Raw genomic sequence first — 26,569 nt, 5'->3', positions numbered from 1 at the left:
TGTCTTTTTTTGTGACGTGCCAGGGTTTTTGAGAACAAGTCTAATATGGTTCTCTTGATTATAGCCTCTATGCTTCTGGGCCAATCCACATGCAATGCAAAAGATTTGTGATCAGATGCAGAAGTTCTGAATTCAGTTGGTTCTGAATTCAGTTGGAGCAGCACATCTTCTCGCCCTCAAATGCTCTTTCCTCCATCTAAATCATTCCTCAAGCTTTTCAGGTGGGGGAGCCTTGGTACAGCTCTTTGAACTATTGCATCATGTGTGGTAAGGCACTTAGTTGTGTAAAGGAGGTTAGTTGGTGGTTCTAAAGACAACTGGTTTTAATATACTGGCATTGTTACTGTACAATGATCTTCAGCTCCATATTTATCAATGTTATGGCTGCAATATTATTTGTGTATAATAGTGAATTTTAAAAATGCCTTTAAGGCATGTGTAAATGGCTGAATAGAACCCTTTCCAGTGGTTGCATGAAAAAGATAATTTCGATATGGTGTAAAAATGTGGTGATATAGAATACCAGTTCAGTTATATTCTCCTGTAATTGTTAAAAGTACTGCTTGGTTCATAGAGATAATGGCACACTGCTTGGTTCATAGAGATAATGGCACACAACTGTAACGCTGGGAGAACTACAGAACACAGCAGAGGAATAATATTATATTTCTTACTGGTACCATCTCTCACAAAGGATTTGAAGGAGAAAACAGAAGGTCCAATATAGCAACTTTCTTGGTAATATTCCACATCAGCCTGTGATAGTCTACATTCACCCTTGGGGACTAGGTGAACTGTGGGTTCTGGGTTTGCTCTTGCTACCCACTAGTGACTGAGGGGGTGAGAATATTAACATATTTTCAGTACTCAGTCTAAATAGTGAGAAACAGCCAACAGCATAAACTGAAACACCTGACATTTACACAAGGATTGGACTGTTAATCACATTTTATGACTGCAAGAAAACATACACAAAGGCTACACATATTTCTCCTTGTTTTGGAATTAATGCAAAAATTATTGGAGTCTGATATGAGCAAGGATATGAGCAACATAATGATGTTACCCAAGGAGTGGAATTGTATAATTAAGAAGGACAGGAGCACACAAGAAGCTACAGACCACCACTAAAGAGCACTAGATGGCCAGAAAAATTAAAATAAATTGATCCATCAATGTGAAGAGATCAAATTACTTTTTGCAAAAGGGATCATGTTTCCAGTGAAGAATTTTTAATATTCAGTGGAAGAGAACTTGAGTTGAAAAGAGCCGTATCCCTGCCTAATCTCCACATAACGGGAAGGCGAACACAGGACTCATTCCAAAATGGTAAGTGAGATCTTTAGTGTGTGTATGTACAATATGAGGCGTTGTATTTACAATATGAGGATCTGAAAACTCATCAGAAGTTGGAATTGGCAGCACTTAAAGGACCTATAATAACCTTGACACAAAGCTGTCTTGTGCTCTGGAAAACAGCAATGCAAACTAGTAAAAATGCTTTCTTTTTCATCAAGTAAGTGAAGTGAAAGCTGGCAAAGAGATCATAACTCTGGAAGAGGAGTGAAGGTACCCTATAATAACATTTGTAACTTAAATATAGCTGAAAATTATATTTCTAAAGTATTTGATCTGTGTCATGTAAAGGTTTCACCCTTTTTAGCTGACTCAAGTTGTCACTGTTTCGTGAAGGATCTGTGGTCCAGTACAATCCTAAACAGAGTTCTGCCCTAAATCCATTTAGGAGTCAGTGGGCACAGAAGGGTGTAACTGTTTAGAATTTCACTGTTAGTCTTGCATGTATTTAGAACCTTCATTTTTTGTAACTGTTATAACAAAATTCAAGAATATCTCCCTATCCATAAAAGTAATACTTGATCTCAAACCTGAATATAGTTTTAGCAGTGTGCAAATCTGAGCTATTTTTACATTTCTCATAATAACTTATAATTTATAGTTTGTGAACATGGGACTTCACACACATACATAAACCTTTATTGGCATAATAACAACATTATGGCATACATTACTACAAGCATCATGAAAAAAATCATATTCTATCTTAAACTGTTCATCAGCTAAAATCAATTGCTAAGTCTCTCCTTCTCATATCACAACAAGTGATACCATCCAGACCCTTTAATGTCAAATACACTGAAATATAGCCACAGTTCTTCCATTCTCTCTCTTTCTCTCTCATCTTTATAACAATTGTAAGAAACTCTGTCACCTGCTCAGTGACTTCCGGAATTCTATCCATTAATAAAAATTTAGTTCTCATGTCTACTAAGTTTTCTTGGGCTTGTAAATGAGGATTAATTAATTTTGAATGCTGTTGAGTATAGAGTGGACAGCGCAGAAGGATATGATGGACATAATCTGGCTCTTTAAAATGGCAGCTACAAAGCCTTTTCTCGCATGGTATTTTCTTATATCTGCCACTAACCATAGCTGATGGAAATGTATTCAGCCTAGCCAACATAAAGGCTCTACGATGTTGGGGGAGAACTAAATTTGAGAAATACTGAGCCAAACATGGGACTTCTATTTAAATAACAGTAAATACTGGGCAGGGTAATGCTGGATTTTTAACAGTTTGCTATTTTATGCTGTTTAATATTTTGTCACATTTTATATTATAAGGCAGCTCAAGCATGCTATTTGGAGAAATGTCTTAGAATTTTTCTAAATAAATATTTATGAAATGTAATCTGGATATATATTTATATTATGTTCAAAAGATGGTGTTCCTTTATATTTATAAGATTCTTACAAATTTGTGCATTACTGTGTACATGAACTGAGTAGCAACTCAACAGTTACTTAGGCAGTACGGATTATTTGTTTATCACTTAATGGGTTTCCAAATCCAGTTCTGGAACCATGCACGTAGCTCCCATAGCTGGATACAGATACCCTTCCCCAGGAATGACATCCTTTTACATTTTCTTTGTGCTTATATCACTCTCATTTGATCAAGGAATTAATATATAAGTGTCTTAAAAATAAATTTTTACGTTAACTTGTAGTTTCTTATTTTCTTTTTCTTTTATAGGTTCAGAACAGAAGATAGATGTCATCCTACATTCCTTGAAGAACTTTTCTTAATCTTGTTTACATGAATAAAATAGGAATAAATAATTTGCATAATAATACAGTATCTTAAAGTGGTGTGTTTCTGTGCTATATGGAGAATGCAAGAGACTTTTACAATAGTTTTATTTATACATCCCTTTACAGAATGCAGAAGAGTACATAACGTCTAAGTAAATAACATCTCATTAATGGACCAATAATGAAACATAACGATAGTATTTAATTAAGTACAGCTAACTGATTACAGCTCTGACATGGATAGGCTAGGCCAGCCCGATCTCATCTGATTTCGGAAGCTAAGCAGGATCAACCCTGGCAAGTATTTGGATGGAAGACCTCCAAGAAATACCAGGGTCATGATGCAAAGGCAGGCAATGGCAAACCACCTCTGAACATCTCTTGCCTTGAAAACCCCACCAGGGGTCACCATAAGTCAGCTGTGACCTGACAGCAAAAAATTGACTACAACATAAATAGGTTTTGATAGAAGGTTTTTTAAAGTACCAGAAGGATAATCCTTAAGGGGGGATGGAAACTCCTTAGGAGCTGGCATGACCACACACCGGCGTAGGTGCCACTTTATCATGGAATAAAGTGACACCTACACCAGTACTGGGGCAAACACGCTGGTGTCTGGGAGCCACAGAACTCCACCTGCCCCTGCCGCCAGGGCAGCCACTCCGGGAACTAAATCCCAGAAGAAAACGCCTGCGCCAGTGTGGGAGAGGCATTCCCAGGGAGTTCCCGGAGGCAGAGCTGCCTTTGGGCACCTTCCTAACCTGGTTTGCCCCAGAAATGCCCCGGTGAACTGCGGTGTGGCTGTGCCACCTTTTTGGGTGGTGCAGCCTCGTTTTGTTCAATGGGGCATTTCCCGCTTTTTTACTTTTAATTATTTTAAACTGCTCTTTTCCCCTCTGTGGCAGCTGGGAAACTGGAGGAGGAGTTGGGGCTGTGCTCCTCCCCACCGCTGAGGATCTACCCCCCACTTCAGGAATGGGCTGCCCGTTAGGTTCTTTATAATTATTAAATATTGGATTGTAACTACCTCTTCTGTGAGGGGAAGGGCACTTCCACTCATGTCAAGAGAATTTCTTCTGATTTTCTCTCCCCAGCTCAACCAGAGGAGGGGAGGTGTTCCCCTCAACTATTCCACTACCCTTTTCACTTCCCCAGCTTTCAGTGACACCTATAGCACCGACCAAATTTTTTAATAAACTCTGTTCTATAAATTTGTATTTAATGTTTATAGGAAAATTATCCCCCCCCCCCTAAAAATAGTCTCAAGCTCTGACCTGACCACCAAGGAATACCAGGGTTGCTATGTAGAGGAAGGCAATGGCAAACCAACTCTGTAGTCTCTTGCGTTGAAAACCCTTCTGGGTTGCCACAAGTAAGCTGTGACTTGACAGCACTTTACACACAAAAATAGTCTCTGCCATTTCTTCATTCCCCGACTAATGTTTTTAAAGAGTAGTTCCCTACCCAAGGCTCTCCTGACCTCCTGAATTAGCTTCTCAGGGGTCAGGGAGTTGCAGCAAGAATGGTGAAGACATGAAAGATCCATTCATCAACCAACCAGAACCAACCCATTAGTAGCAGTATATTAGTTTTATAAGCTAAAGGAAGTGGAATGCTGAATTTCCTTTAGTTATTTCTGAAGTGTAACCCCTATTATTTGGGGTTTCAGGTTGGTTTAATTAGCAATGCCAATTATGCTTTCCCCTATGAAAATACTATTGAAAAAATGAAAATTGTTAAAATTTTAAAATTTAAAATTAAAAATTTAAAAATTTAAAATTTCTTTAGCTATTGTATTTATATTACCATATTTTTGATGATATCTTTATCTTAAGATTCAAAATAATAAATCTCTTATTTAAACCTCTTGGTAGGAAAAATACTTATTCAATAGCCATCAAATCACTGATATAGCACTGCAGAATTAACATTAACAAAAATGCTTGAAGCTTGTAAATTAAAAGCAGAAGGCGAATGGGTGAACCACTCAAATATTGAAGGATAAAAAAAGGTAAAGGTCCCCTGTGCAAGCACCAGGTCATTCCTGACCCATGGGGTGAAGGATAAGTACATGATAATTTATAAGCCAGTTCTGTGCCACCACATAACGACCATATTTCAAAAATATGTTCAATAATTGAAAATAGGTTTGGTATCATGGCTAGCACTAGGAGCAGCTAGGTTCAAATCCCTACTCAGCCATGGAGCTTACTGGCTACTCTTGGGCCATTTACATAACTCTCTAAGCTGAACCTCCTTCACAGGATTGTTACAGAGATAAAGGAAAGGAACACCATGTATCCTGACTGGGCTTCCGTGGAGGAAGAGTAGGATAAACACCGTAATAGACAGAATGTATGTTCCAGTCACACCAATTAGCAGTGACCTCGTGCTGAAATCACAGCCAGATAACATTAGTACATGTGTTCCACACATATAACACATACATCCATATCTGAACCTTCAGAGGCTTCTGTGGTGTATTTTCTTCAGTTGTGAACAAAGAATCCATACAGTTCATTGCAAGTAAAGCCAGTATGAATTCCAGTGCGTCAGTGGAGATCGGTTGCTCCACTGCAACTGCCAACATGAGAGCTTTAAAAAAAAAAGGATATGAAACCTGTCACAAACTTTGAGAATCCAGCAGCAAAGACCCATGATTTTTTTTAAATGATCATTACTGCCAGTGCGGTGTAGCAGTTAGAATATCAGAGTATGTGGGACACCCAGATTCGAATCCCCACATTGCCATGGACCAAGGCTTGGTGACCTTGGGCAAGTCACATACAGTCAGCTTAATCTACTTCACATGGTTGTTGGAGAACATAGGAGAATGGTGTGTGCTGTTTTGGGTCCCTACTGGGGAGAAAGATGGGGTATAGATGAAGTAAATAAATATACCAGTACAAGATCTCACTGATATCTGTGATGACGTTACCATGCAAATGGATAAGGTCATCAGTTACCAGGCTCATACTTTTTGGAATGGCCTGCCTGAGAAGGTCAAGAAGGCTCACTCATATCAGTCACACTGCAGAATGTGTAGAATGGAATTGTTTAGGAGAGCATTTTTATAACAAGAGTTATAATAAAATTGAATTGTTCAGGAGGATACTTTTACAAAGGGTCAAGGACCGAAGTTTATGGCACCGCCTACAGTATACACTACGTTGTTTTAACTGTATTGTTTTCTACTTTCTATAATCCAGTGTTTGTATTTCTTATAAGTTATGGCTCGTACTGCTTTATTTGCATTGTTTTCTAACTCTGTAATCTCCTTTTATTACACTGTTTATTATATGCTTTGAGGGCCAGCATGGTGTAGTGGTTAAGAGCAGCGGACTTTAACCTGGAGAACTGGGTTTGATTCCTCACTCCTCCACATGAAGCCTGCTGGGTGACCTTGGGCCAGTCACGGTTCTCTCAGAACTACCTCGAACATCTATTGGCTTGAAACCCTACAGGGTCTCCATAAGTCCTCTGTGATTTGACGGATCTTTTCACCTGCACATTGTATGCCTAATAGTGTTCCTATTGCGTTGTTTTAATGTTTGTAATCTGCCCTAAGTTTTGGAGAGAAAGGCAGCCTACAATATAAATAAATAATGAGCATCAAAGAGAATGCCTGTGTTTTTCACTGCAAAGCCTACAATTATCAAAAACAATATTACTCCATTTTAAATGTTTTGGATATTGAACGCTTCACAACAGTACTTGGAGATGTGCCAGTTTTCATAAATATACTATTTATGTAGTCACATTATTCACTAAAAATCATACTGTTTGTAAGTTGAAAGAAGATATGAAATTGCCTGTATCATACAGAAATGGAAGGAAGGTACCAGTATAATTCTAAGAACAGTTTCCTGATTGTAAAACCCACTGAATAGATCTAAGTAGGATTCTGAGTAGACCTGTTTAGGATTGCTCTCTAATGCTGTTTTGTTTGCGTTGCAAACAAAAAGATTACATTTGATTGCTAAAGTAGTGACTGCATACATAATACAAAAAAATCAGAACAAGGCAATACATTGTAGTTAAATTTAAAATTTAAATTATGGAGTATTTTTATTTATGCTTACTTTAATGTATTAGTAGCAATAGACTGAACTGCAGGTAGCATACTGAGTTTTGTATGAGACTTAAATTTCATGTTATCCTTTTTTTCCTCTGTAGTTCCTGTTCCAATTACGTGCCATACAAGAGGACTAGATATCAGAAGTGAAACAGCACATGTCCTCTGTCCGGCAAACTGTCCTATATGGCAGTACAGTGTAATTGGAAATGTTGTGTATGCCTCCTTGTCCAGCGTCTGTGGAGCTGCTGTTCACAGGTAAGCCTGTTTATCAATAAGTCAATGGAAATTAATGGTAAATAACCCAGACCATTCTATTTCTAGCAGAGCTCAGATTTAGAATCAGTCTTGAATTAAGCACACGGACTGTGAATGAATGCTCTGAGAATTCTTCAGCGAAGATACGATGCTCTGTTTAGGTCATGAATCCCTAAACCATATTGCCTCTCACAGCTGGAGCAGCAGCATTATGGAGTGCCTCATCCAAGATGATACTGGTTTTCACAATGAGTGCTATATTCCAAGTTCAGTTTACCTTAGGTCGCATTATTTTGAAGATTACTTTACCAAAGAACAAAAAAAAAAGTTTGCAGTGATAAGTTTGGGGCCATAGATATATGCAGTTTAATCTGTCTCAAAAGCAGTGGAAAACAGTGCTGGGCATGTGTGTTATGCACAGATTTTTAGCAAAGTATTGTTGATTGTGTTAGGATCTGAAACTCACTTAATTAATCTGCTACCATTCAGGGCGATGAATCTTGGTTTTGGCTTATTGATAATAAAGGTTAGTCACACACAAAAATACCACAGAGTCGTTTTCTTAATCAAATCAATTCTTTACTAACTAATCTCAAGGGTAGGGTACATGGATTAAACAATAAACATCCTACATCTCTAAGTTTCCTAGACTTGCTAAACTCCTTTAGCAGTTACTACGCTTACTCACGAGTAGCCATTCTCACAAGGAGAATGTGCTCCTCCATGCTTGCAGGTTGGTAACTTACAAGTAACTGAGCTACAGTTTCCCTTTCAAACAAAGGATATACCAAAGCAGTAAAATGCAGATTACTTTGCCTACGTGACCATATGACATGGAAGCAATGGCGATCTGCTCTTCCTGACCATTTGGCTAATTAACCCTTTGACTGTCTGACATGTAACGAATCTCGCTATCTAAGACCCAACAAATCCCCTTTTCGAGGTTCAGTTACATTCAGACATGCAAACATAATTCATCACATTTATTAACATATCATATCATATCAATAAGTCCCTTTTGTTTCTTGTCTTTCACTGAGTTAATCTTGAGTTGAAGATTTCTTCCTTGTCTTGCTTGACTTGCGTTCTTGCACTTTTCTTTGCTTGAGAAATTCCAGTATTTTGTCTCTTTCTGTTTCCATATCAAAACAGTGTCTTTCTTCAAAGAGTTTGGATCCTGCTGATTTCTCCAGTTGTTCAGCAATTTTCTTTGCATTTGACTCAGTATCACAGCAAATTAAAACATTGTCCATTATTATTAAAATGTATTGCAATAGGCCATTTTCCTTTCTGCTGAGTAGACATTTCTCTTTATTTCCCCTTTTGAAGCCTTGCTTCTGTAGTTGTGAAGTAAGCTTTTGGCTATCTGTAACAGTAAACATCATCACTGTCATTTTCTTTGAAGTGGCAATGTTTAAAAGAATGTTTATCGCTGTAAGTTGTTGCAGTGATTTCTTCTCCCCACTGAGAAACTTTTGCTCTTTGTTCTCCCAGCTTGAGAAGTTACTTTTCACTTCAGAATGGTTTAAGGTGGTTGAAACCTTTACATCTCCATCAGCTTCAGGACTGCCCTCTTCTGATGCTGTATCCTGTAGACACTTTGCTGCACCAGGCGGCCTAAGCTCCCATGCTGAGGATGTAACCGGCTCGGTTTCCCTTCTTCCAACCTTTGCATCACTCATTCTCTCAGTTGCATTCATCTCGTTTACAATGGAAATTTCCTTTCCCCTTTTGTCTCCCGAGATGCTAGCATTTCCTTCATCAGTAGATGGCGCTAGAGGTTCTGTTGAATCACTCTGCACATGCTCTGATGCTTCAATACAAATTTCACATTGCTTATAACTCTTCACACAGTCCTTTACTGGCAAGCCATACTCATGTAGTTGCTGCCTCACAGACTCCATATTTCTGTGTTTCAATTTTAAATGCCAGAAATACACGCAATCCTCATGTTTGCAATTCTCAGTATTTAAACCTTTAATCTCCTTGTTGCAGTCAACAAAGCATTCCTTTTCATCAATAACAGCATTTTCCTTTGCACAAAGTCCATTGTCTTTCTCACACTGATACAGTTCATCAGAATTAACACTGTCCTCAGTATAATCCACAATCTGGTCTGCAACGTTCTCCAAGTAGTAATGAGAACCTTCTGACAAAACTTCATATTCCCTTGCTTGAGAATCAAACAAATAGCAACCGTTCTCATTTATTGTCACTTGGAACTTAGCATTTGCTAGCCTTTTCACAGACAGTAAACAATGTTCAGATTTTTGCATATAAAGTACATTCTGTAGTCTTAATCCCATTACATTTCCACAGAGAGACTGGATAGAAACAGAAATTTGTCCTTTCTGGGTGCATATTTGTCTCTCACCATTGGCCATTATGAATGTTTCAGCACATGGTTCCAAATAATCAAAGGCTTCCATGATCCCACATGTATGGTTACTTGACCCTGAATCTAAAAGCAATTTTTGTACACGCTTTGGGTCATCTTTTATTGGTAAAATGTGAGTTGATTGATCTTTTAGCAAAAGCGTAGCGATCTGATCTGGTCTCTTGGGCTTACTATAGCCTTGACTTCCTGTTGTGGCTGAATCTGGTCTTTGTCTAAAATTCGCGGGCTTTTCCCCCGGAGAGGGGGGTTTTCCCCCTTTTGATTCCCTCTGCTTGCATTGATACGATTTATGGCCAAATTTGCGACAGGTGAAACATTGGAACTTTTTCTCATGCACATGCAATACCTGTATTCCATTAGACAGTTCATTTTCGCGTGCTCTGTCTGTTTCAAATTCTTTCAAGGCTGTGATCAGCTTATTAAGGGTTAAATCCTCTCTGGCTAGCAGGTTTCGCTTCTCTGCATTAAAGCGTGGGTGGAGACTGGCAATGAATATTGTTAAAAAATCTTCTGAGCTCACTTCCCCTCCTGCAAATTTCACCTCTGATTCCAAATCTTGCATATGCTTTAAATGTTGTAAGAGAGTTACATTTTCAGGCATCTTATATGAGAGTAGATTCGCCTTGAGGCTCATCCTCTGACCTCTGGACAAAACACCATACTTTTCATTTAGTGCTTTCATCATATCTTTCGTTGAATTACTATTTAAAATGATGGATGATTCTGTTGGTGATATTGCTCCCACCAGAAGGCACATCCCCTGGGCATCAGCTTTATCAAAGGCATTAAACTTATCTCTGTCAGTCTCATCTGGGGGATCTTCATTTAGTACGTGTTTAATCCCCAGTGCCTTAAATGCTAATTCGACAGATCTTTTCCATATTGGGAAGGATGACTGACTTATGTGGGGAATTATTACTGATTGGATCCCTTTCCCATTTACACTCACGGCTCCTGCGTTTGTGCTCGATGTTACTGGCGTGGCTGCCCGGTTCGCGTCCTCTCCCATTCTTGCAGCTTGTCGCTCTCCTCCTCCAGTTCACAGGCGTGAGGGTTGAGTTTTCCTGTCGTCCCCACAGACTCGGCTGCTCGGCTTCTTTACAGGAATTCCCTCAGGCGTCTGTAAGGTCCTTTGTATTCCTCAGTTCCCCGATGGGACACTATTCAAAAATCAAAAATTGTTCTGTGTGACTTTATATCAATAGCCAAGAATAAACCATCCATCCACTCTGCTACCACTTGTTAGGATCTGAAACTCACTTAATTAATCTGCTACCATTCAGGGCGATGAATCTTGGTTTTGGCTTATTGATAATAAAGGTTAGTCACACACAAAAATACCACAGAGTCGTTTTCTTAATCAAATCAATTCTTTACTAACTAATCTCAAGGGTAGGGTACATGGATTAAACAATAAACATCCTACATCTCTAAGTTTCCTAGACTTGCTAAACTCCTTTAGCAGTTACTACGCTTACTCACGAGTAGCCATTCTCACAAGGAGAATGTGCTCCTCCATGCTTGCAGGTTGGTAACTTACAAGTAACTGAGCTACAGTTTCCCTTTCAAACAAAGGATATACCAAAGCAGTAAAATGCAGATTACTTTGCCTACGTGACCATATGACATGGAAGCAATGGCGATCTGCTCTTCCTGACCATTTGGCTAATTAACCCTTTGACTGTCTGACATGTAACGAATCTCGCTATCTAAGACCCAACAGATTGTCATAAGCTCAATAAAGAATTCTTCCTAAGAATTTGCTTCACTGTTGGAACTTATTAAAAAATTTGGTTCTCAAGGTTTGGCTGGGTTTACTTCGCACATAATTGACTCCTATTTGGAAGTGGATTGACATCACGATAGCAAGTCATATTACAGAAATAAAGAGAATTTAAAAGCATACACATTCAACAAAAGTTAAAATGGTTAAAAAAAGATTTAAAATCAATTTAACCTATTTGTTTGTTTGATAACTTCATTGTCTTGTTTTCGTTTTTACAGATTGCTGAATGTGAATGCTTTAATGTGTTTCTGCTACATACTGTTGTCACTGATGAAGACCAGCTGGTCAAAACACATTTGATTGAAGCATACATTATGTAATAGGTCTTTTATTAAATCTTTTGATCTTTCCTTCTTTGCTCCTATCACCCATAGGTCCTGAGCAGTTATTTCTTAGAGGAAAATATGATGGAGAGATATTTGGTCACAACCAATGTTATATTTGGGTCTCTATCCATCAGCAAAAAGGGGAATATTTTGTCTCTTGTTATGGTGGCAGGAATTCTCGTCAGTAGGGGGGTAATCCATTTATCTCGGTAGTGTTTAAAGAGGGGGCATTCCATCATCTTATGAGATAATGTGTCAATTTTCTTTGTATTGCATGGACAGAGTCTGTCAGAATATGGTAGATTTCTATATCTTCCATTTAATACTGCTGAGGGTGCAGCATTTAAACGGGTGAGCATAAAGGCACTTTGAAGGAAGGTACTGTCAAGTTGTAAAAGTATAGTGGAGTGAGCAAAGGGGAAAGAATGCCAAAGAACTGAGTTGAACACACTCTCCAGGCACCCATTGTGGAGCTATAGTGGTCTAATTCTTTTATGCATCTCTTAATAGTTAGTATAGATTTTCTTTTCCTCATATTTAGTAGAGTATCCTTAGACAAACCAAAAAGTTGTAAATTTTTGTCCATTTCTTGCATCCAACAGGTGTTGAAGTGATCTTGTTTTAGTTCATAGATAAAGCCGTCCTTCACCGTCGCAAATATAATTTTTAGGCGATGTTTAAAGGCTTGCAGCCATGCTTTGGCTTCAATAGAGCCTTGGCCTAACTCTAATCATAGGGTAACTGCAGCTATATAATCTCGGCGCTCCTGTAATTTGCCACAGAAATTGACACAATAGGATATCAGTATTCTCTTTGATGTCTAGAATCCAGACTGACCTTCCATATAATAGCTGAGGGATGATTTTCATATTGGATGCATATAACCCCCCAGGTATATATTTGCCACCTTTATAAAACAGAAAGCATTCAATTGCTGCCACCGAAGGTTTAACTTTCCTTTTATGTAGTTAATATGAGGTTTCCAATATACGTTAGAACTAAAGGTCACGCCCAAGTATGAAAAACTAAAGAATTGCTCTAAATTGATGTTATCAATTTTCCAAATCACAGGAATATGTCTCTTGGTTTTGGAAAATATCAGAACTTTAGATTTTGAATAGTTAATTTTAAGTCCTTCCGTATTGCAAAGTACCGCATCATCTGCGTATAAAAGCAGATTTAAAGCTTTTGAAGGTAGATAAAGGGGATGATAATCTGCTGAGGAGAGGTTGATAGAAAGGTTGTTTAAATATAATTTAAAAGGTAAGGGGGCCAGAAGGCAACCCTGTTTCACTCTATTCACATAGAAACTCTCCTAGAGTTCTCCCTTTTCGCCACAGTATACTTGGGCCACACAAGAGGTATATTGGTATTTAATTAGCCAGAGTAATCTTCTGTCAGTAGAAGTGAGTTCAAGTTTTCCTCACATCCTATTTCTGGGTATAGTATCAAATGCTCGTTCCAAATCCATAAATGGGGCATATAGTTTGCCATTTTTTTGGGGGGGGGGATATTTTTCCACCAAATGAGCTAAGATTAGGCAGTGATCCTGAGGGGCAAAGCCCTTCCTAAAAACAATTCGCTCATATCCTAAGATGTTTTTAGTGGCAATCTAATCCTCAAATTTGAGACAGATATACCGGTATGAGGAATATAATTTTCCCACAGAGGATATTTTATTTTATTAAATGTTAGATTTGTAGTGTCTTGTGTTAATTACAGTCAGAGTACAGTTTGCATACTGTACTTCTTGTTTTAGAAACTGTGGAGTTAACAACCATTTCTTTTATTTATTTCTTTTATGGCTATTTCTTTCTACATAGCTGATCATTTACAGTTTCCCCCTCAATTTCTGTTTCTTTTTTTCTGTTTTGGGTAAGTTAAGGATATTGCCCCCTTTTTTGTTCACTTTACTGGTTACAATATAGATAACTACATTTTTCAAGTTGTTTGGAATGATCTGATATCATTCTGAGCTTTGAGTATTTACTTATATATTTGAATATACCTGTGGATACACGTGGAACTGCCTTCTTATAAAATAATAATAATAAAGTACAGCTTTTATACGTGGAGTAAGGTTTACTCTTAAAGTCTGCTGAAAACAGAGCTTAAAACTATTTGTTCAGATCCATAGAACTATTTGTTCAGATCTATAATTTTTTATCTGGGTTTCATATGACTATGACTGCTGACATAATCAGAGAAAATGTGATGTTTCAAGCCATAATATAACCTCTTCTGCCTAAGTACATCAGTGATTATAGTGATCCTTGCAATAACCCCTAAATCATGGATGAATGCCAGTAATAAGGCATTCTTGGCTTAGAATGTATTTTAGTGTTGCTCACAAGAGATATTATAGACTTTCAGTTGAAGAGAAAGTTGGTTTGCAAAGTGTTTTCCCCACCTTGTGAAGTGGATCATAAGCAGGCTGCTCAAGAAGGTAGCTCAGATGTTTTGATTGGTCCCAAATAACCCTTTTCTGGCAATATGTTTGAGCATGCATACAGGGAGAATGCACTATACAAGATATTTGCAGTACAGGTGATCACTGTTTTGTCTGGCATGTGCAACACATAGTTTTTCAGCCTCAAAATACACATACCAGAACCTTGAGTTTTCTGTAGAGGTATTCTATGACTGGTGATGATGAACAGGGAAGGTATGGCCCAGTTGGGCTAATGGCTTGAGTGTTCTTTTAAGGAATGGGTTATCTTCCCTGATTTTTTCTGTACAATACCAAGTATGGTTTATATGCTTCAAAAGGCTAAAATATTCAGGCTTGTGAGGTTTTTTCTAAATTTTCATTTTTGCATTGTGTTTAAGGTTTAATAAGGGGGGCTATGATTGGGTGGGGGGGAGTTGGCCACCACTGCGTAGGGGTGTGATTCTAGTTCCATCAACTTAAAGCAAGGAGGACAAAATTCTGGAGCAATGCATGATGGGATAGGAAATACTAATGTCTTCATTCCAGAGCGACAAAACAAGCTATAATCTATGTTGCACATTTAAGAACTAAGCAGACTTCCCCACATTTCCTCCATGGTGAGTTGTTAGCTAATACAGGGCTGTGTGTTATTAAATATGATTATTAAATATAATTATTAAATCATATTTATCCTGAATAAGATTCTGGACTGCCCCTGTATTTTCACTGGTCTTTTATGCATAGCTGTTCCACTCGCCATCACCCCTCCGATGACTTTGGGTCTTTGTTTGGATTATGCATGCAGTTTCCGACTGTCAGAGGACACCTTGCTCTCCCCCTGTGTTTTGCCTGCATTTTGAGGGACTTGTATTATCTCAAATTTTAAAACGTGGGCAAAATGCGGGGAAATGGAGGGGGAGACCAAGGTGTCCTCTGACGGTCCTGAACGGCATGCATAATCCAAACAAAGAAAGTCCCAAAGTTGTCGGAGGGGTGACGGAACTGAAGATGGGGAGAAGATAAAGGTAGGTTGGCTGGTACATGGGAAGGAGAAAAAGCAGGAATGGAGGAGAGTAAAACACCCCACGCGTAAAAGACCACTGTTTTCAGTAACTCAGCATGCCCATCTATGTTAATTAACTGGCTTTGTTTACACCTAGATGGAAGCATTCTGGGGTATGCAATTCCCTGATGACTGTTTACCTACAAGTGGGAACCTGCAAGACTTGTGGGGTGAATTTCCCTTTCCCCCACTATTTTCTCTTTCCCTTCTTTGAAAACCTCCATAGCCTCTCCTCCTTTCCTGCTTTTTCTCCTTCCCATGTACCAGACAACCTACCTTTATCTTCTCCCCATCTTCAGTTTTCTACCCTACCCTACTCCTGGCATCCTCTACCCACTGTCTGCTTCACCATGTATGGAGCTTGGCTGGGCCAGGCACCAGTGTCTGCCTAACCTCGATGGGGCTGAGCCATCTCCCCCGTCTTGCCTCTCATGGAGGGCTCCAATGAGCTGTGGTCTGTCTCCCCTGCCTCACCTCAGGCTGGCTGGATGCTGCCTCTCTTGCCTAGTGTGGGGCTTGGGTAGGTCAGACTCAGCCCTTCTGTCAGAAGGCTGGCTGGCTCAGGTGTGGGTAGGAGGCATCCAGATGCTCTTAGTGGCCCTGCCTATGAGATAAGTTAGGCTGGGAGTGTGTAACTGGCCCAAGGTCACCCAGTGAGTTTCTGAGGCAGAATGGGGATTCAAGACCTGAGTCTAAAACTAACCACTGCACTACATTCACTTTTGTAGGGTGAATATTGTTGAATGTTAGCAAGCAGCTAGGCTTGGATGAGTTATGCAAGTTATGTGGTATCAAGTTGCCCGGTGGTTGCTGCTGGGCCTGGTCACAATGAGTCCTCCCTCAAAGGGCAAAACAGCCCTGGAAAGGGCATGTCCCTTCCCCTTGCCTTGTAGTGACAGAAGCATCCCTTTCTTAAAACTTCCTTTATCATTTTGGTTTTTTTAAAAAACCTCAGTACTTTTTTTAAAAAAATCAGCTTTTTCTGCACACTGGGGTAAATTTTCAGGTTTGTAGAAAGATCTACAAACCAGCGTGGTGTAATGGTTAAGAGTGGTGGACTCTAATCTGGAGAACCGGGTTTGGTTCCCCACTCTTCCACATAAGCATTAGACTCTAATCTGGTGAACTGGGTTGGTTTCCCCATTCCTACACATGAAGCCAGCTGGGTGACCTTGGGCTAGTTACAGTTCTCTTTGAGCTCTCTTAGCCCCACTATCCTCCCAAGGTGTCTGTTGTGGGGAGAGGAGGGGAAGAAGATTGTAAGCTGGTTTGAAACTCCTTTTTTAAAAAAAGTAGAGACATATAAAAACCAACTCTTCTTCTGTCTCATCTTTTGGGTCCAATCTCTTGACTGACTTGGCTATTATAATATAGATACACTCAGATATTGTTTATACAGTGAAAAGGAATACAACACTCATGCTGCCCTTATGTGGCCTGAAAACCACATAAGAAGAATTCCCTTTTTGCACAATAGAGATGAATCATTTCTAATGATGCACATCTTAGCCTATAAATTCCAAATATTTTATACTTTCCAAAAAGAGCTTGAACACTTACTATATCATCTTGCGTTCTTTCCTAAGAATGTATAATGTTGGGCATATCACCAAGAGAAGAACTATAAATCTGTTGTTCTTTAAAGGGACAAACACTAACCGTTTTTTAGAAGAAAAAATCAAAAAGTTTGAGATGATATCTTTTCTTAAATTTGGTTGGTGAGGTTAGCAGTGGAGAATGGCTGAAATCTGTTAACTCTGGCAAATCCTGAAAGGGAAGACCGGAGGTTGGGAGGAATATATTGGGAAAGCTCATAGTTTAGTGGCTCCCTGGGTTTAATCACTGGCATTTCCAGTTAAAATGATAATTAGTAACAGGGCTTGGAAAGGTTTCTTATCTTGGAGAACTATTATTAGTCACTGTATAGTACTACACTAGATAGACCAACAGTCTGACTCAAAATAGCCAGCTTGCACAATCAAGCCCCTTGCCCCTAAGAATGGATTATTGGTCACCAGGTAGTAGTTGTTTAGGTCAGTCAGGATGCCCTCTTCAAGAGGGACCTCAGGACCACCTTTTTCATTGACCTTGGAACTGAACGCCCCTGCAGAGAGGCACCTATGACTTCCTTGACCCACTTGACCAATCCAGCTGCAAGGGACAAGAGTTCAGCCTAGATGTGGTAGGCCATGTGCTTCTAATCAGCTTGTCCACTTCATCAGGCCTCACCCATGCAACTAGAACCAAACTGCGTTCTCATGGCATCCTGAAATGTAACTGAACTGACTATGGCAACTAAGTTGTGGTGGATGTAGGCAATTTTATCTGCAAAATGCATTGCAAAAGACTCACAACTTCCTCAGAGGCCTGGGATAACAGCCCCTTCACAAACTGGAAATGGTCAGCGGGATAGCATTGTGCAGATGCAGTAGTCCTGGAGAAGTGAGGCAGTATGAGGTAAGCTGGCAGGAAAATCAGATCAAAGAATTTATTGCTTTTCTGGGGTTCCCACAATAAGGTAGGAGTGGCTTGATGAGTCATCAGAACCCAAAAGAATGCCTCTTGAATTCTGATTGATTGGTGGGATGGGTGCAGATAGGCTAAGTAGTGGTCTGCTTGGAGCGCTGATTAAATCACCTTAGGATGACACAATGGAGATTAGCTAGCCCTATTTTTCAGCCAGTCTTTTGGCCCCTGTGCCTTCATGGCACCCCTAAGCAGGAGGAGGGATCCAGCTGCTTACATCAAAAAAAGACAATTAATCAAAGGTTGGGGCAAGGTAGAAATGAAAATAAAGAAAGACAGAGAAAAGAACATTCAGAAGAGAAACACTAGTAGGAAAAGGGAGACAGAAGGAGAGCATTGTTGTTTTTCTCCCTTGCTTTCTTTGCCATTGAATTCAAGAATGAGTAATTTTGTTTTTGGCATCCCAGTGGTTAAGTTCAGTGGTTAAGTATATTGTACTTAAGCACATGAAATCATGTCACATCTAATTAATTGTTCATTTTTGGATGCTGTTACTTTGATGCTGTTACTTTGATGCTGTTATGGTAGGCCAGGAGAGCTGTATTTTGCTTTCTATTTAATGCACATGTGGTTTTCGCATCTGTATGCACAGGCAGCAAAGTAACAGCATCATGGTGTGCCATTTGGATCTCAGAGGAGAAATTGTTTTCCTTTGGATTTCTGGATTGAGTAATATATGTACCGCTTATACAGCCGCAACTTGTTTCCTTTATTTTTTACCTCTTTCATCACAGTGGAACATAGTCCCTGTAGTTAAAGACAAATAGCAATTTTCCTTCACTTTGACATGTTTTTTCCTGTCTTTGCATGGCAGCTTGAATGGACATTATTTTGGCACCATTTTGTCCTCCCTGGACAATTGTGCTGCACTGATCATGACATTATTTTAACAGCAATAAGATCATTCAAGAGAATAGGGACTTGCCACTGTTTGATCTGTGCACAAGCAGCTTGTGTGTACAAACAGGAGGGTTGTTATTTTGAAGTAAAAATCTGTTGATAATTCCACAAATTCTGAAACCACTGAAAATTGTCTTTCCCAGTAGAAATCCCAAATTTTAAGGAAAAGAAGTTGTATATGTAATGTATATTAAGTAAAGGTTTTTCCCTTTTAGTGCTATGTCTAATCATGGGCCTGTCATCAAGTCTGATTTGGAAAGGAAATTATACTGAGGATGCATGTGCTTCATCTTACAGTAACCCAAACTTTAGGCGTAGTCCAGGCAAAGCAAACTACTTTTAAAAACTACTTTAAAAAGATATATACTTGTGTATATATCTTGCCATAATTTGGCAATAACTTTTTTTATACTGAAGAAGTCAATGTAAGTACAACTTGAAATACTGGCACATTACAGTGTGACCCAGTATGGGATACTAGTTAGAGTGTTAGATTAAAACCTGGGAGTCCAGTGGTAATATCAAGTTTGCTGGGTGGTCTTGGGACTGTCTCTCTTAGCCTAACTTACCTTACAGAGCTACTGCAAGGATAAAATGGAAGAAAGAGAAGCAAGAATGCTATTCTTAGTGCTTTGAGGAAGGATGGGATAAAAATGTCCACTGTCAGATATTAGTCCAATAAAAGACAGAATAACTCAGCCTTCTGAAATGAACAGGGTGCCTTTGATATTTTAGTCTAGTCAAAAAGGGCAAGAGTCCAGTAGCACCTTAAAGACTAACAAAAATATTTTCTGGTAGGGTATGAGCTTTCGTGAGCCACAGCTCACTTCTTCAGATATATATATATATTCTTCAGATATATCTGAAGAAGTGAGCTGTGGCTCACGAAAGCTCATACCCTACCAGAAAATATTTTTGTTAGTCTTTAAGGTGCTACTGGACTCTTGCCCTTTTTGACTACTGCAAACAGACTAACACGGCTACCCACTGTGAATTAGTCTCTTCTGTTCCCTGAAGAGAAGCTGATAATAACATACCACGATAATCGAAAGCATTAGTCTTCAACTGAATTTTTACCTGGTCAGTTGCACAAGTGTCCTGACAACAATCACAATTTCTGTGGGTTTTAAAGGGGTCTGTTTAAGATAGGAAAAAATGGGGGGGGGATAGAGAGAGAGGAGAGAAAAAGAAAGAGGGAGAAAGAGGAGGAAAGGGAGAGAGAAGAAAAGGAGAACAACAATCACATGAGGAAAAATATTAAAAGCTGGATCTGTTTGCACATTGGTGTGTTCTAGGTCCAAAAAGTTTAAGACTGTTGGTCTAAATATTCTTTGCTGCTTTCCCCAAAGTCTTTAATTCCACTGTCAATTCTGTAGAAGTTGGCATGCAAGATAATTAGTAAATCGTGAAAACAGTACTATTATTAGCAGTGCAGTGGGGCATAAAGGAAAGGAGTATGTCCCTGTCAGAAAAGTAGGACAGTATTAGGAAATATGGTAACCATTGGTAAATGCCAAAGTGAAAGGAGTGCTGGAAAATTGTTGGTGTAATTTAAAGCAATGTTGATATGGAAGGTGGCAACAAGCCAAGGCGCAAATACTGAAATGGCGTTGAATCGCAAAGAACTGTTTCATGAGAGAAATCATTTTCTTTCCTTTGAAGCAAATCCAAAGCCTGTTCTAAAAGGGCTCTGTGCTGTGGTGACTTTTCCCATTGTTTTAATGATGTGGCCACTAAAATAATAGCAGATGTGGTAAGTTCACATCAGATAATATTGGACCGGTTAATTCTACATTTATTCGTTGTATTTTTAAAAATTATATTCCATTTTTTTGCTTATTGGCTTACAAAGCAGCTAATGCTACAAAATGAAAACTAAAAATCTAAGAATGAACAATAATAATATCCTAGTCCACAATATGCAAATCTCAAGGCCTAAGGCAACAGAAAACTGAGACATCCACCCAAAAACCTAAAATTAGTCCTAATTGCCTGTTGGAAAATATTGTTTTTAATGTGCATCTTGAATTCTAGCTAAGAAAACTTGAACGGGTGGGCTTCTCTTAGGGTTGCCAACTTCCAGGTGGTGGATGGAGATCTCCCACTATTACAACTGATCTCCAGGCAACAGAGATCAGTTCCCCTGGAGAAAATGGCTGCTTTGGCAATTGGACTCTATGGCATTGAAGTCCCTCCCCCTCTCCAAACCCTGCCCTCCTCAGGCTCCACCCCCCAAATCTCCAGGTATTTCGCAACTTGGAGCTTGCAGCCCTAGCTTCTCTGAGTAAGGAATTGCATAGCCTTGCAAATGCTGTGTACATAGTCTGCAGCATGGAAGAAATATCACCCGGGGGTGATATAAAATGATTAACAACTTGGTTAAACTAAAATACTTCTATGTGATTCTGTTTCAGTTCTATTGCACTCTGATTAACTCACAAATCCCAAACCTATATCTTGGAGGTAGCCCTCATTGTCTTTATTGCATGTGATTTTCAGGTCATTTTTGTTTTACTGAACTACAGTCTGTAACCACAAGGCCTTCTGGAGGGCGAAACAATTTGGAAATCAGCACTTGAGCAGGCCATTTCCTCCTCCCTTCATGTTTTTATTTTCTTACTTAACACCCAGCTGGTTTCATTCATTCTTCATGAAGTTTTGTGAGGGGTTTGGTGGGTTTTTTATTAATTAAAAATATTATTTTTGTGCATTCTTGAGAAGTCTGAAGTATGTGGACTCCCCTACCATGTCTGCGGTGGCCTGGTTTTGGTGCTTATGTGATTGGCACAAGGACCAGCCACTTTCCTATTAGATACAGAAATGATTTGCTGCAAGGCATAATGGTGTGAGTGTATGGCAAAACAGGAGTATGAAAAATTATGGGAAATCACAGTGCATCTTAGAGTGAACAGTGTCTGAATGTGCACCAGCAAAAATGCCATTTCTAGACATGATGATGAATGGTGATCTGATGTCAAGGTTGTGTTATTTTCTTAACTAAAGGTCTGTCTACAATTAGCTTAATGAAATGAATCGAAAGAGCAGTGAGTGTATGTATGTATGCATTATTTTTAAAAATGCCTATACTGCCTCTCTGGAGAACCTGTCTGAGTCAGCTTATAAAATAAAACATGTGGCTGAAACACATTGGAAGATTTAAAAAATCAGCAAGGTCAGAATGAAAGATTATAATAACCCAGCATTTTGTATAATACTTAAATCCAGAGGTAACAACACCCACAGTAACAGAACAGCAAAGGAACATGGCAATTTTGGCTGATTCCTCCCTCCTGTTGCAGACTCCCACTTTGTCTTCATGTGTTCCTGAAGATCCTCTGACCCTGGAGCAGAATTTATGGAGTTTCAGTGGTTGTAGCAGGAAGGGGGACAATCCCTTTCCACTGACTTTGCCTCACTTGCTGTACTTTCAGTCTAAATGGGTTAAATTAAAAATACTGCAGGTGAAGCAAAATAAGTGTAATCCTTACCAGCTTGATTCGAGTCTAGTAGCATCTTAGAGACCAACATGGTTTTGGAGGTATAAGCTTTCGAGTCAAAGTTCCATTTGTCAGATACCAGGTATCTACTGGACTTGAATGTAGCTGTTCTATTGCAGACCAACATGGCTTGCCTCTGAAACTAATCTTTACCAAACTCCGTACCAGTATTATTATCCTCATATTGCAGATATTTGTGCAAACCAATCAGTTTCAGTTCTATGAGTTCATAACAAAGTGAAGACAGAAAGCAAGGACTTTCTGATTAATGGATCACACTCCTATCTATTGTGATTTACCAGTTACCTCATATTCATGTTGCCTTAAAATTGCAAAAAACTGAACTCATGTAGCTGCAGTGTTAGGCATGGATACAATACATTGGCTTGGAGCCTATGACACTGTTCCTCTCATGCAGAGGAAGTGAGTGTCGTAGTGGTGAAAAGCTGGAAAGAAGCATGAGGGGAACAGTGTTGTAGGATCTGAGTCATAATTTCATTTTTGCTGGACCATTAAAGTAGAAATACCACATTATCACTCCTACAGCAATTTAAAGGCAGTTGCACTTTTGAGAACCAATACCACTCATAATCCTTCAATTCCTGAGAATTGCCAAAATGTTTGAGTGGTCTGAACACAATGTGTGGTGGCATTTCTCTTCATGTATATAGATGTCACTAGAGAGAGGTTCAGGGTTTAAATAATCCAAAAGGTTTGGGGCTATTAAAAAACCTCTGCATTAGCAGAAAAAATATTTCTCTGAAATAGTCTGTGAGGGAGATATGATTCGTATATAAATAAAATCCTTATTTTACTTTTCCTTCTACAGCTTTACTGTTATCCACCCCAACTCTGTTTTTGTCTATCTGGAACTGCTTCAAAGGAATCTAATTTATTTTAGTTCTTTCTACATACAGGGCATAACTGGTGTGGGTGGGACTCCTTTTGACCTTAACATGTTTCATCATTTTACTCCTATAAAATAACATGCCAAATACTTACAACTGATTACTTGAGAAGTATGAATGACGTACGCTCAAGAATTATTTATTACTATTCCACAAAGTAAATCTGGTTGATTTAGAAATATGTAAAACAGAAGCGCCTTTCAAAAGGTCTGTTATCATTTATTTTTGACAGAAAGGATGGAAGACATCTAAATTAGCATTACCAAATGGAATATCTTTAGTGATATCTGCTACTCTACTCTTCAGTTGTAATCGCCCTATAGTAAACACAATATGTCAGTTGTGCTTATTCACATTGATACATCTGAGGATGCTTAGCTTTATAGTTAAATTGCCTGCTTTATCAAAGAACATTTGTACTCAGTTCAGTTCTGTGTTGCACAAGTTTGTAGTGCCATCACCAAATCACAACTTGCAAAAGGAACTCATTAATGAACGTATGTGGAACACCACCAGAACCTCTGATGTGCTGGTGCCATAGTTTTCTGCAACAGCTCTACACACTAATTTAATGATGCAGTGATTCAAGTAAGGTTGCCAACCTCCAGGTACTAGCTGGAGATCTACTGCTATTACAACTGATCTCCAGCTGATAGAGATCAGTTCACCTGGAGAAAATGGCCACTTTGGCAATATGCCATTGGTGCTATCAAACTAAAATAACTGCAAAACCTCAAAGGCTATCAACTGCCCAGACAATTATTCACCCATAGAAATTATAGTTAAACTATAAAGGCAGTGATGCTCACTCAGTGGCTTGGGAGCCGCATGTGGCTCTTTGACGTGCCACCTATGGATCTTCTCAGCACCATTCCCCAGTATGGCACCTTCCCATGTTTCAGGAAAGTGGGCAAGGTCCTTGCTCAGTGGGGCTTGTGCTTCTTCACAGTTGGTTCCCACCTTGAAAGAGCCATCACAAAAAGAACAGGTAAGCTGCAAGGCTGCTGGAGGTGCCGGCCAGGGATGGAAATATATGTGGTTGATGGTTACTGCAAATGTGGCTGTCCATGAGGTGTGGAGTGAGTACCACTGTATAAAGGTACAGTTGCTTCTAAATAAATCTGGAGAACACTTTGCATGCTTCAAATTTAGCAAATTCACTATATGTACTCTGTGCCTATGGTGAATTGTATAATTGGTGAGCTAGTCAAACAGTTCAATAGGGTTTATTCCCAAGTAAAAATACACAGGATTAAAACCTAACACTACGTACATATCACTATCCAATAAATCCAGGAAAGCTACAATGTCTAATCCAGATAGTTAGAAAGCAAGTCCTGTTGTTTCTGAGTAGATATATTTAGGACTAATTTTTATTACAATGCTATAGGCCATGGGTTCTCAACGAGGGGGGAATTCCACCTCTGGGGGGGAATTTTGGTGTTCCGTGGGGGGGGGGTTGGGACCATTATTCAGCAAAGTGTGATGTCCTTTAGATTATGTACAATCTGTAAAATTGTAGTTTGTTTTTAATTTAATCTGCGACATTCAATAAAGTTTATGACTATCTTGGGAAGGAGGGAATTACATTCTGAACAATAGTGAAAGGGGATAATGGACCAAAGAAGGTTGAGAACCACTGGCCTTGAAACAGTGCTAATATAGGTTCTTATAGGTTAAAAAGGTAAAGGTCCCCTGTGCAAGCACAGGGTCATTCCTGACCCATGGGGTGACGTCACATCCCGACGTTTTCTAGGCAGACTTTGTTTACGGGGTGGTTTGCCAGTGCCTTCCCCAGTCATCTTCCCTTTACCCCCAGCAAGCTGGGTACTCATTTTACCGACCTCAGAAGGATGGAAGGCTGAGTCGACCTTGAGCCGGCTACCTGAAACCGACTTCCGTCGGGATCGAACTCAGGTCGTGAGCAGAGCTTTTGACTGCAGTACTGCAGCTTAGCACTCTGCGCCACGGGGCTCTTTCTTATAGGTTATCCGGGCTAATATACTTGCTTATCCCGGACATTAAAGGTCAACTCAATCAAGAAGGTTTTACAACTGCTTCGTAAAATGCTCAGGCTAGGAGTTTGACATGTCTTTATGAAACCATTTTAAATGCCTGCACTTATACTGACCTGAATTATTTGTCTAAAAACAATAACAATAATGACAATAACAACAAATAATAGTTTCTTTTCTTTTTTTTTTGCCCTAGAGGTGTGATTACTAGTTCAGGTGGACCTGTAATGATGCAAAAGTTAGCAGGGCAAGAGAGCTATTCTGGAATATATGCTAATGGAATCCAGTCCCAAGGGCTTGGTAAATGGTCATCATCATTCTCAGTTGCCAGTAAGTAAATGAGAAGGTAGTGTCTTTTACAAATTTATGTTGAACTTATCAGCACAGGAAAAGCTGGGACTGGCTAACATTAATTTTCATCATGATTTCAAATTATGCTTTCTTTAGCTGCAGTAAATGTGTTATTAAAGATAATTTCAGACAAACTGAATGCATGATGTAAGCACTAATCAAATTAAGCCTTATTATTTCTGTAGTATCCATGTAGGAATATCCTTTATTCCTAGGCTATGGTAAAAAAGTACATACAGGTGAATATGCAATTATCAAAATGTTGCTTGTTCCTCTGTGGCTTTAAATATGACAACGATAATTGAGATTGTTTGGCAACTTAGGGACCCTACATAGGGTCGAAAGGCAGCATACAAATGTTTTAAATAAAATAATAAATCAGCAACACCAAAAATAAAATACACAAAACATACAATAATTTCAATAGTTTCAAATCTTTATACATATTGGATTTGTGTTCTTGATTTATGTTGATTAACTATGTAAAATTTTCTGTACAAGCAATCCGAACCTCTAATGATAATATCCTAATTCATAGTTAAAGCAGTCAGAGCTTCTCTCCATGCAGTATTACCTTTTGGGCACAAACAAACTACGGGGGGAAATAGATACACATTATTCCTGGACATTTCCTTGTTTACACATAGAATTGGATCCAACGATACTCTCACTGAAGGATTGTGGATCTTTCCCCTGGCCCCAGAAGTCCCCTCTAACCTTGGGAAAGTTTATTCCCAGGGTCACATGACCCACTTAGAACAATAGCCATGTGGGTCATTAGGCTGTAATGAGGAGAGGCAAGGGGGCAAAATTGCTCTCTTCCCTCAGTGGAGGACTGCTGACATAAGAGGGTTCGTTCCTTTCTCCACAGTGTAGCCCCCTGATCTGCATAGCTGTTACTCCACATACATCCTGCTATCA

General features: G+C 39.2%; 1 protein-coding gene across 1 annotated transcript in view; it reads left to right on the top strand.

Annotated features, from left to right (window-relative positions):
* Positions 1-5,467: 5,467 nt before the first annotated feature.
* Positions 5,468-26,569, top strand: part of COCH (cochlin) — a 39,135-nt gene continuing 18,033 nt past the window's right edge. The window contains exons 1-3 of the mRNA XM_056851862.1: positions 5,468-5,531; positions 7,291-7,447; positions 25,494-25,627. Of these exons, the coding sequence (XP_056707840.1) occupies positions 5,468-5,531; positions 7,291-7,447; positions 25,494-25,627 (355 nt within the window). The remainder of the gene's footprint in view (positions 5,532-7,290; positions 7,448-25,493; positions 25,628-26,569) is intronic.

This window comes from Euleptes europaea, chromosome 6 (genome assembly GCF_029931775.1).
Source record: "Euleptes europaea isolate rEulEur1 chromosome 6, rEulEur1.hap1, whole genome shotgun sequence".
Classification (NCBI taxonomy): Eukaryota; Metazoa; Chordata; class Lepidosauria; order Squamata; family Sphaerodactylidae; genus Euleptes; species Euleptes europaea.
The sequence above is the reverse complement of the archived record's forward strand: the minus strand, read 5'-3'. Positions and strand labels throughout refer to the sequence as shown.